General features: G+C 41.9%; 1 protein-coding gene across 1 annotated transcript; it reads right to left on the reverse strand.

Annotated features, from left to right (window-relative positions):
• Positions 1 to 1742: 1742 nt before the first annotated feature.
• On the reverse strand, positions 1743 to 11722 carry LOC306926397 (transmembrane protein 205). Its single transcript, XM_079505663.1, has 4 exons — positions 11582 to 11722; positions 6287 to 6563; positions 5847 to 6010; positions 1743 to 4784 (listed from the first exon to the last, which is right to left on the reverse strand). Exons 2-4 carry the CDS (start codon positions 6384 to 6386, stop codon positions 4482 to 4484), a joined length of 567 nt encoding a protein of 188 aa, XP_079361789.1. The 5' UTR covers positions 6387 to 6563; positions 11582 to 11722; the 3' UTR covers positions 1743 to 4481.

Below are 11722 nucleotides of genomic sequence, written 5' to 3' on the forward strand. Positions count from 1 at the left end.
AATAAGTTATATTATTTCAACTGGTGAAGACGTCCTGGAAATGACGTAAAGATATGGGCTGTGATCTGGCCTAGTCCTGAACGTCACCAGTCACCGGACGTCATCGTCATAACGTCATCGTGACGTCATTTGGCTTAATTGCTGGGTTATTATTTTTGGCTAATACATTATATAGCCTATGAATTAAGTTTTAAATTGTCACATGCATATAGTAATTTGGTAATAACGTTTATAACAACAACCTCCTCTTCACAGATTATAATGACTATTTTTGGAATCAAAATGCTGTCATCTGTGTGTACATATCATTCTTTAATCGTATACGAATAAAGTTATTTTGTCTTCCTGAGGCATGTCTTGTGGCATCCCTCTGAGAAATGAAAACTCAGCAAATCCACAAGATAAAAACATCAAATTATGATTAATGACCAAAAATCTCTTAAACTGCCTAGTGATTCTATTTTTTTGTATTATCTCTATTTTATTCCAAGGATCTCCAGATTGATTTGCATTACTCCATGGACTACCAATCTACAAGGTTATCTAACCTACAGATCACAAAGATTTTTTTCAAACGCTTAAGGTGTGATGGAATGAATCTGTAAGAGTTAATTTGATTCCATTTGTACACTCAGAGTTAGACCTTTTACAGACATGTAACTCCTCCAAGACGAGCCAATGGTTTAGATTAGAATCTCTCTGATCTAGAGCGAAATGTGCTCATATGTCCTTGTCTTAGTGTTGGGATATTATCTAGTATAGTGTGCAAGTTGTCATTTGGGCCTAAAGGTGGCACTATAGGACAGGCTATGCTATGGTGTCACCAAAATCAGTAGGGTTTAAAACTTTTAAACCCTATCAGAGTGGATAACATTTAAATAAACAGAGTTGGAATCACTTTGATATGCGTCGTTGTCATAGAATTATGTCAGCAAAAAATGATGTCAATAAAGAGATATGTCTGATTAATTAAATAATATCTTTAACACCCAAACTCCATCTCTCTCTTGGGCCCTGGCTGGGGAGCATCAATTTGATTGATTGGATTCTTTATTGGCCAGAAATGGAAACAGCACGAGGCACAGTCAGACAACACAAAAATATGTAAGCAGTGAAAGAAGTGAAAGTGAAAATAGCAGATCTACAAGTTCACAATATGTCTCATTGTGGTGTTGTGTACACAATGAGACATATTGTGAACTTGTAGATCTGCTATTTTCACTTCTCCTCAGACATTTTTATTTTTTCTAATTTAAGGATTCTTTCTGAAATTCCTTTGAATTTGTTTTTAATTGGTGGGTAATAAGTACAAAACAAAATGTAGGAAACGGAAAATTATTGGGAAAAAAATTTAGCCACAAAAAAAGGGTCTGTGACCCACAAATGGGTCCCGAGACCTGACCCAGTGGTTGGGAAACATGCTTTAGACTCAATAGCGGCTGTGGCTCAGGAGGTAGAGCAGGTCGTCCAATGATCCATGGGTCGGCGGTTCGAATCCCGGCTCCTCCCGTCTACATGTCGACGTGTCCTTGGGCAAGACACTGAACCCCAAATGGCTTCCGCCGCAATCGGTGTATGAATGTGTGTGAATGGGTGAATGTAATGCACAATCTATGTAAAGCGCCTTGGATAAAGGAGCTATATAAATGCACCATGTACTGGAGGTGTAGCCTAATTATTTAGCCTATACTGTAAATAAAATGCATTAGGCCTCTTATTATAATTACTGGAGGTGTAATCCCATCCATGTTTATTTAAATAAGGCACCTGACGGTCCAACGCCGTGGACTCATCACAAAACGGACACAATACAGTAACAGTACAGACCACCCATACACAAGGATCACAATCAAAGGGGGTGCAAGTGGTGTTTTTGTTAAAAACGTAAAACCTATTCTATTGTGTTTGTTCGGTAACGGGGTTTACTACTCTACTACAACTTTTTTGTAAGCAAGCAAGATTCGGGATTCCAATCTTATTCCAATCAGGAGAGAGAACCCCACAAAGACCATTTTTACCAGCTTCAATTTTATAGTCTTACAGTTCCAATTTTGTCGGCTTTTTTTGTTCATCACACCGAATTGCACTTTTTTCTTTATGGAGTTGTCCTTCATGCTTGGATACAATGTTTCCCCCCAACCTGAAAATGTATTGTCTGTTTACCAAAGAGCTGGAGAGACGAGGAGACCCTTTTTAACTGAACAAACACTCTATAGCAATGATCACTATCAGAATATACAACTATAAAGATACAATCCTGCAGAATCACAAGTGTGGTTGCCTGACTCTATAGGAAACCACACTATTATAGGCAAAAAGAGTTTCACTGAGTTGGGTATGTCACTGTATACTGTCCAATCACATGAGGGCAAAGTGCACAAAAGCCTGTACTGGGAAGAGTTCCGAATCGCTGGCCAAACGGGGGGAGAATAGTTATTGCACTATTTTAACATACGGTATTTAAACGATTTGCAGTGCAATAACAACAGTCTACTTGCCTATAGGCAACCACACTAACTACCTAACACTTATAACAAAAACATATCATACCACTTTTAACTACAGTATATCAAATTTGGAGAACGACTTTTGACAGAACTGCCGTACAGATTTAATGTAAATCCTTTAGGTTTAGTTACACAAACCAACACGTTCCGTTTTCAATATACAGTATCATGATATCATCAGTCAACTATTTAACAAAAATATACAACTGCTCATAAAAACTAAAAGCAACAGCATTATAAAACATTACATTACATTAAGAACAGTCTTGCATAGCCAAACAATCAGAGATATCTGCCTACTGATGTGTCTGTAGAACACTGAAATGGGTGGAAACAATTCGGCAATCCAAAAAAAAAAGACAGCATCACAGAACCAGCTCAAAGACTTTAGGATGGTCCGTCATATTGAGGACCAATCCTCACACCTCCTCCATCTCCTTTTAAAAAATCTTTCTTACAGTTTATTAGTATTACCTTGCTGCTGCATTGTCTGAAAGCAGCTGAACAAAAAGGTACTCTTATGTACCTGTACACAAGATGTAACAATGAAGCTCTCAACCTTCAGGACTTCAGTTTGTGGTTGCTGGTTTTCTCCACTGTTCTTCCCCATGCACCACTGTTTCCCCAAAAAGTGCTGTATTTATTATTAGATTATTGTTTACAATGGGAACACCAGTGGATATCTCTGATCATTTTGGCTATATCCCAGACTAGGTTGAAGATAACACCTCGTATTCCAGGTTCGCAACTATAGCAAGAGTATCACAACATGACAAACAGGACTAACTGGATCTTAAGTTGGAGTGTTGGAGGCTTGGGACCCTATTATGCATGTCTTAAGTACCAGGTCTTATTACTTAACTTAAGACCTGGAGGCGTGATCAATGCCATTTGGCTATTCTGAGTGGCCAAACAGCATTGACCACGCCTCCAGGTCTTAAGTTAAGTCATAAGACCTGGTACTTAAGACACGCATAATAGGGCCCTTGGAGTTTCAGCAAGCTGACTGAAACTGGACGGAGGAGCATTCACACATTCAGTGGAAAAAGCACCATGCATTGTTTTTTATGTGAAAACCACAATGCACTTTCTTAAACCACAATTTCTAAGACCAGAATGCGCTTTCTAAAACTTCACGGGTGTTTCAGGCACAATCGCAGCTGTAGAAATCTGCTCCTGGTGTGAATTCTGGGGCGAAAAGCGTCTTTTCGCTTTTCGTTTCTGAGGTGAAAGACTCAGTTTGGAGTGGAGTTGAGCTGGTGTGCGTATTTCAGTGGTTCTCACTCAAAGTTGGGTTTCCAGGGATCCCCAGCGGTCCTTGAGGTGGTTCGGCTTGGATCCCTAAGGGTCCATTTGGTTCCATTTGGACATTCTTGGAGTTGGACACCCAAGGGTCCATTTGATTCCTAACCATCAATAATTTACCTGGGTTTTCATGGAACAAAAATGGATCCTTACAGGTCTGTAACTGCAAGAGTGACACTCTTAAGAGTTATGGGGGTCCGAGGCCTAATTCATACCAAGCTGGGGATCCTTGAAGTTTAAGAACCATATCATAAAATGATCATTTCCGTCTGGCGGGCATATTTTATTTTCTGCCCAGAAAAGTCTTTCAACATTATAAAACTGCATTTGTTTCGGTGAGTAGCGAAGTCCTTTTTACTACAGTTACTACAGTCTATGGGAATAGCAGTGCAGCAGTGGATCAGGGGTAGAGTGGTCGCTTGGTAACCGGAAGGTTCCCAGTACGATCCCGGGCTCTCCCAGAGTTAGTGTCGAGGCGTTCTTGAGCACGACTCTGAGTCTGAACCCCTAATTGCTCCCGATGAGCAGGTTGATGCCTTGCATGGTTTCCTCCGCCATCTGTGTATGTGTGTGTGTGTGTGTGTGTGTGGTGTGTGTGTGTGTGTGAATGTAATGCACAATCTACGCAAAGCGCCTTGGATAAAGTGCTATAGAAATGCACCATTTACCCTACAGCGTGACGAGGTTCTCGGCGGTGTAACAGAGGCTGTAGAAGTTGCAGGCGATGCAGCCCAGGTTGCACAGCGAGGACAGCAGCCGGTAGAGCCACAGGCGGCCGCTCAGATGCTTGTACTTGCCGTCCGTGTCGCACAGCTTGGCGTACGCCTCGCGGTTGGACCCTAACCCGATGTCCTGGCCCAGGCCGCACGCCTGCTCGATCAGGTGCATGTCCGCCATGATCTCCGAGGTCATCTGACCGAACCACTGGGCGTTGACGGCCGACACCGTCACCGACACGAAGAAGATGAAGATCTGGGGAACGGCGAGAACGGAGAAAACGTTTCAGAGTTTGTGTGTGGGACAAATTCATGGACAGTTCATTCATTCAAACCTTTATTTATTCTCGAATGACATTGAGGTCCCCCTCATTTGCCGTGTCGTCGAGATACAACATAATACAACATTTCAAAGCAATAAACAAAAACAGAACAGCAACATTTCCTCATCGCCACTTAAAAAAATGATTTAAAAACTGTAAATCAGGGGTGTCAAACTGGCGATCCACGGGCCGCATGCGGCCCGCGGAGCCGCCCAATGCGGCACACACACACACAAGGAATGTGTGTGTGTGTGTGTGTGTGTGGGATGGAAGGAAGGAATAGCTATGGTCTAAGCCAGGGGTGTCAAACTGGTGATCCGTGGGCTGAACTGGCGGCCCAGGTGCGGAATGTTGTCACTGATGGGCTCGTTAACAGTCTATTCAACTACTAGTTGAGTTGTTGTGGATTACTCTCCTCACACTCTGATACAGCAGGACATGGAGAGGCTAACCATAGTTGTTACAGCTCAGTAGAGTTTCATTTCCCTTACCAAGTGAGGAATATAGTCTACTTACACACGATAGTCAAAGCAAAGAGATGCAAAGTGTCAGATTTCATGATGGCTACATGTCAATTTGCCATTTTGGATATTTTTGATAAAATAATGATTGCATTTTTAACTATTTTCGAGTGGTTTATTGGGTCTTTTTTCCACATCTCATACCAAACGTCTTGAAGCCTACAACTGTAATACAAATAAAGTCAATTTATGTCAGTCTAGAAAACAAAGCCAAGTATCAAGTAGTGTAAGTCAACCCGTGAGCTGCAACTGGCCGCGGCCCTCATCAAGTCACCTTTCGCGCAATGTGGCCCTTGCCCCAAAATGAGTTTGACACCCCTGCTGTAAATGATCAAAAACATCAGTAATTAGATTAGATTATTATATATTATTATTAGATTATTTGTTTTTCTTTTATTATTGTTGTTCTATATTGTTTGTCTCTGTTTAGTTTAGGAGATTTTTGACAGAGGGTTGAAACGCTACGTAACGTACCTGGAAGGCCTCCCGTTCGTCCAGCAGGTCACTGGGGTGGTACACAGCATAGATGGCCAGGTTGAGGAAGGCACAGGCGGAGCCCATGTGGAGGTAGAAGGGCACCAGGCGGCTCTGGATGAAGCCGTACGTGTGTCTGTTCAGGTGGTTGTTCATCACGAAGCCTGCATGCGGTGTAACATTATTACCGCACTAATGCTAATAGCTAGGATGTTAAATTGTGTGTGGCGTGTGTTATTGCTTGGTCTACAAGCTCACAATGATGTGTTGTGATGGGTTTATAGATTGCCTATTTCTTTGCCATTTATGAAAATGTTGCCACGCTATGTGTTGTGAGCTTGTAGATCTAACGAACGTTCTCCCCATAATATGGAATCTAGGTTTTTCCAAGTGGTTTGACTTTGACATATTACAGGTGGTGACAAAGTGTGGGTACAAACCTGATATGAAGGTGACCCAGATCTGCATGCCCCAGTAGGTGGAGAGCATCAGCAGGTGCAGCAGCTTGGCCGTGAAGTTGGGGTCCCGGTCGGCGGCCATGATGCTTTCCTGCTCACGTTTTCCTCCTCAGTCCCGACTCAGGACTCCACAGAGTCGCGTTGCACCACGAAACAACCGTGCCGCCCGCCTCTCCCTCTCTCTGCACGATGTCTGACTTCTATTCTCTTCTGGAGCATTAGGATGAAGGGCCCCACGTTATCCTCCACTTCAGAGAGTCTGGGAATGCAGACACAATCACACATCCAACATTACATACTTTTACATACTGATACCAGTATTGGAAAAACTGCTGCCTAAAATGCTGGTATTGGTATCGGCGAGAATGACGGTCTATGCCATTCCCATACCACTTTTTTTGTTTTGTTTATTTACTTATAGCTGCACTTTAACAATGATTAATGGGATTTTTATTTAGCACAGAATGTGATGATTTGATTGGCTGATGTATGATGATAAGAGCGCCCCTCACTTCACACGAGTGTGATTTTTTAATAATAATCCACTGTCGTTGACATGTTATGAGCAACTATCTGAGTATAAACTCTTTGCAGCGGTGAGGTTGACATTGTGTTGGAGTTTGGAAGCGCTCATTTTAAATCACTCAACAACGTTGTGCATATGCACATACTACTATGCATGATATTGCACAGATGCAATACCAACAAAACTTTTTGAGTGAATGAATGACTTTATTTTAGTGTCATGCCACCATGTGGCCCATCCCTCATGGAATGACTGTATATGAAACCTTTTCATACAGTTACAGTTATTCGGATATACACATATTTTTACACTGGTTAGTGGTTACCAGTAATACTGATCGTCTACTCAACATGAGTACAACAAAACAAAACAAAAACAAACCTATCCCTTGTACTGGCTGTACATCACTTTTTTCTTAGGTCCCAGGCTTTTTCTAGATAGTTTGCCAATTTAAAAATATATTTTTCAAATAAACGGTTGATGAGTTGAGCCAGAAGGCAAAGCTCTCTGTCTACCGAGCTATCTTCGTTCCTACTCTCACCTATGGTCATGAAGTGTGGGTCATCACCGAAAGAATAAGGTCGCGAATACAAGCGGCCGAAATGAGTTTTCTTCGACGGGTGGCTGGCATCTCCCTTAGAGATAGGGTGAGAAGTTCAGTCACACGAGAGAGACTCGGAGTAGAACCGCTGCTCCTTCGCCTGGAAAGGAGTCAGCTGAGGTGGTTCGGGCATCTGGTTAGGATGCCTCTCGGGCGCCTCCCTAGGGAGTTCCTCGACGCACGTCCCACTGGGAGGAGACCCCGGGGCAGACCAAGGTGCAGTTGGAGGAAATACATCGACTCACTGGCCTTGGAAAGTCTCGGAATCCCCCAGGAGGAAGTCACTAATGTTGCTCTGGAGAGGGAAGTCTGGAGCACTCTGGTGGAGCTGTTGCCCCCGCGACCCGACTACGGATAAGCGGTTGAAGATGGATGGATGGATGAAGTTGTGCATCATTTATATCCATCATAGTTTATATTATTAAACAGCTTTCCTCTGACCCTCCCATAATAAGGGACAATACAAAACAAAATGATACTCATTCTCTATTATTGTATTAGGGATGTGACGATGAGACATTTTGGCCGATATCGATATCCAACATAATTAATTGCTGTTATGGCCGATAACCGATATTACCGATGTCGATATGAACTCATTGTGTATCATTTTTTTAAATAATTTTGTCCATTCTGAAAAATACATGTAACAGCGTATCTGCACTGCAGGCTGAAGTCAGATTTAACTTTAATACCTTTATATTTAATATTGTGAGCTTGTAGATCTGTTACTTTGGGTTTGTTTATCAGTAAAGACAGCCCGATTAATCGGACAGATTAATTAATCAGTCTGATTGATTGATCGAACCGATGCCGATTAATCTAAAAACAACTAGAATCGGCCGATACCAATGTGTTTGCCGATTAATCTCCCATCACTATAGTGTATGCATTCCTTACATTCCATAGGGCTAGACCACACCTGCACAAATTACAACATCAACTTGCAACGGGCGTTAGTAAAAGATGAACTATTTCTAAAACAAATAAAATATTGAAGGTGTTTTTTGAGGGGCGCTAGCCCCTCCAACGTCTGTTTTTTTAAATTACGTCATATGGCAGCCAAGTCTATGGACTTTTAATGTTTGTTTAGGGCACTACAAGCAACATCACGTGGCAGCCAAGTCTATGGACTTTTTCGCGACCATAGGTCGCAGATTACTATGAAAACCTGAAAAACCAGTCAGTCACACTAAAACCAGTCAGTCAGTCCGTCCGTCCGCCCGTCACGCCTCGTGACATGCCGTCTCCATATATGAAGATCACGACACTGACCTCATCAAACCGACAAACCCTGGATAGCCATGCATGGAAAAGACAGGATCATCTTTTTCGCCCCTCACTTCACACGAGTGTGATTTTTTATTTAAGTTATTGAGGGCAATTATCATGTATTAAGCATTAAGACATATATATATACACGTCTTATTAAATCTACTAATCAAATGATTCCCGGCTGCGGCACGGCTGCAGCTCAACGCTCCTTGGCTGCGGCTCACCGCTCCAAGAGATGGGTCAAATGTGGAGAACAAATTGCACTGCGGTAAGGTAACGTGTGTGACAAATCGTACTACTTTCGACTTTTAGCCAGGGATTATTTTAATAGTTTACCTATACTATTGTATGTTAAAGTGGTGTGCCCTGTGGCTCCTGCTCTCTCACATTGGAGAATGTAACACCTGTGGCTGTCAACACATCAGCCATCAGTAATGAGTGAGTGTACAACTGTGTTGGCGACAGACACGCCTTCATGGTTCAACAGAAAACAATGGAACGCTAGTTAGTGGGGCAGAGGTCAGCATCTTCCTGAGCAGGTCAGACAGAAACCAAATGGACCCACAATGGTACACTCTCTCACTCTCTTGTCTTATTAACCCATCTGTGACACATCTCATTCCGGACTGAATATAAGATTACCCTGCTAACCCACCAGTGCATCCACGGCACCCCCCCCCCCCCCCCCCAACCCCCCCCCCCTAACTCAAGGAACTTGTCACCCTTCAATCCTCAACCCTCCGCTCATCAAACACCAACCTCTTCAAACCCATAAAGACTAACCTACGCACCATGGGTGACCGGGCCTTCTGCTCCGTCGCCCCCGAACTGTGGAACACTCTCCCCGCCCACCTGAGATCCCCAGTCGGTCGACACTTAAGAGAGGACTAAAAACTTTCCTTTTTACCAAAGCATTTTTATAGCCTTGCCCTTATGTTTTAAATGTTCCTGTTCTATTAGATGTTTTTAATGGTGTGTTGTTTCTTTTGCTTTTATTAATTTGCTGTAGCACTTTGAGATTCTGACTAAAGTGCGTTATAAATAAAATCCATTATTATTATTATTACATTAGATCTCAGCTAAAAAGCATACTGTTTTTGAGTGGTGTAAACCACTCCTACAACTGGCTTGTGTGTGCAGAAAAAAATGAGCATGGTTGCTATGTTCAAAATAATTTCTGACGTAATGAAATCACACCCGGGTGAACTGGATGACTGTAGCAACCATGCTCATTTTTTCTGACATTACGTCAGACCACAGCTGATCATGCTATATAAAACCTTACACCACTCAGTTCACACGGGTGTGATTTTTTTTTTAAATAGCAGATCTACAAGCTCATAGCGCGTCACTTCGTGCCGCACTACAAGCTTGTAGATCTGCAAAAAATAATAATAATTTAAAAAGTGAAACTGTGTGTGCAAATCTGAATATATATTCTTTTAAAGGGATTTTTTTTACTAAGATCTTTACTTCTGGGGGTCCATGGAACTAAATATTTTGAGATGGGGGTCAGAGGCCAAATACATATAGTTTTGATGGTCCTTCCTTGACATGAAAAAGTTTAAGCATCAGCACCACTGAGCAACATTCAGAAAACTGAAACTGAAAGACATTTGTGGAATCGGCCTCAAGAGTTAAACTAAAAGCTGCCATAAAACTTTAATGTTCTGCAGTACTTGGGATAGAGGGTATGCGCATGACATCATCATCATACCAGGAAGTTATGCAGGAACGCCTACCGAGTGGCAGAATACTTCTTTCTGGCCTTGACAGCCCATACATGCAAACAGAAAAGTCCTATATGCTTGCATTAAACAACGTTAAACTCACTTTGCCTCTCGATTTGCCACTCACGTTATGCATGTGCACAGTGCGCATATGGTGTATATGCGCACTGTGCACATGCATAAAGTGAGTCTAATTCTAACACAATCACATCTTAATCATACTGGGATTGCAATCAGTCATTGGTATTCATGCGTTTAAATTATTCTGCTTTTATTTCTTTATCGCTTATACTGCAATCATGTCAATTGTAGGCTAATTCTACATAATCATGCGTGCTAACTTTGTCGGCTAATTGTTGTTTGCAAATCATGTCCTACCAATGTTTATTATTGTGTTATAAATAGAGTAAGTAGAGGCCTGACATTTGCTTCTTGCCTCCTCCTGGCAAATGTCCCTCTTATATTTTATGTGCTGTTTTTATTAGTATTGTTTTTGTTTTTTTAAATGTGTGCTAAATAAATCAAATCAAACACGCAGAACCCTTTTCATAGTGTAGCCTACTCCTACTGTACTGACCTTAACTCAATGACACACCCACAGCCACAATGAAAGACACGGTGTTAACTCTTGTGTGTCTGCAGTACTGCAGAAGATTAATAATGCTCACTTCACTCAAACACAACCCATATGGTTCAAAGTCACCTTCACCTGACCAACTTCTGAAGTGTTTTATAGGCTATATTATGCACGCAGTGCTGCAGGTAGGTATGCCGCCTGCAACAGTTACGTAATCTGAATAAAATACAGTTGATTATTATTGCATTTCATGCAATATCGATTTGAGGGGAAATAATCCTTCATAACAATAGATCGGCTTTCCCCCCCGATATAATCGGCTATAATCGCTGAGGAAATAATCGATCGATATAGTATAGTAGATACTATCGATCGAATATTTCCTCAACATTGTAGCAACGTGCAAAAAGAGAATATACAGTCTGCTGCGTTGATTATGTCATATGGATCGTAAAGACACAAAAGTTGATGTGTTTATAAAGACAGACAGCTGCACATGATCTGCATGCACTAATGTTGTAAATGATCATCATGATATAATGATAAAGGTGCATTAACGCCAAACTACCTTCACCCCAGCCAGCCGCTGTTGCTGTAAAGAAACACCACTTCTGCCTGTTCTGTTGTTGTCTGTTGTCTAGTAAACTTTCGTCAGTCACTATACTTTAGCGGTGCTACTTCCTGGCCTGCACCTTCCCGTTGAATTCTG

This window comes from Electrona antarctica (genome assembly GCF_951216825.1).
Source record: "Electrona antarctica genome assembly, chromosome: 7".
NCBI lineage: Eukaryota > Metazoa > Chordata > Actinopteri > Myctophiformes > Myctophidae > Electrona > Electrona antarctica.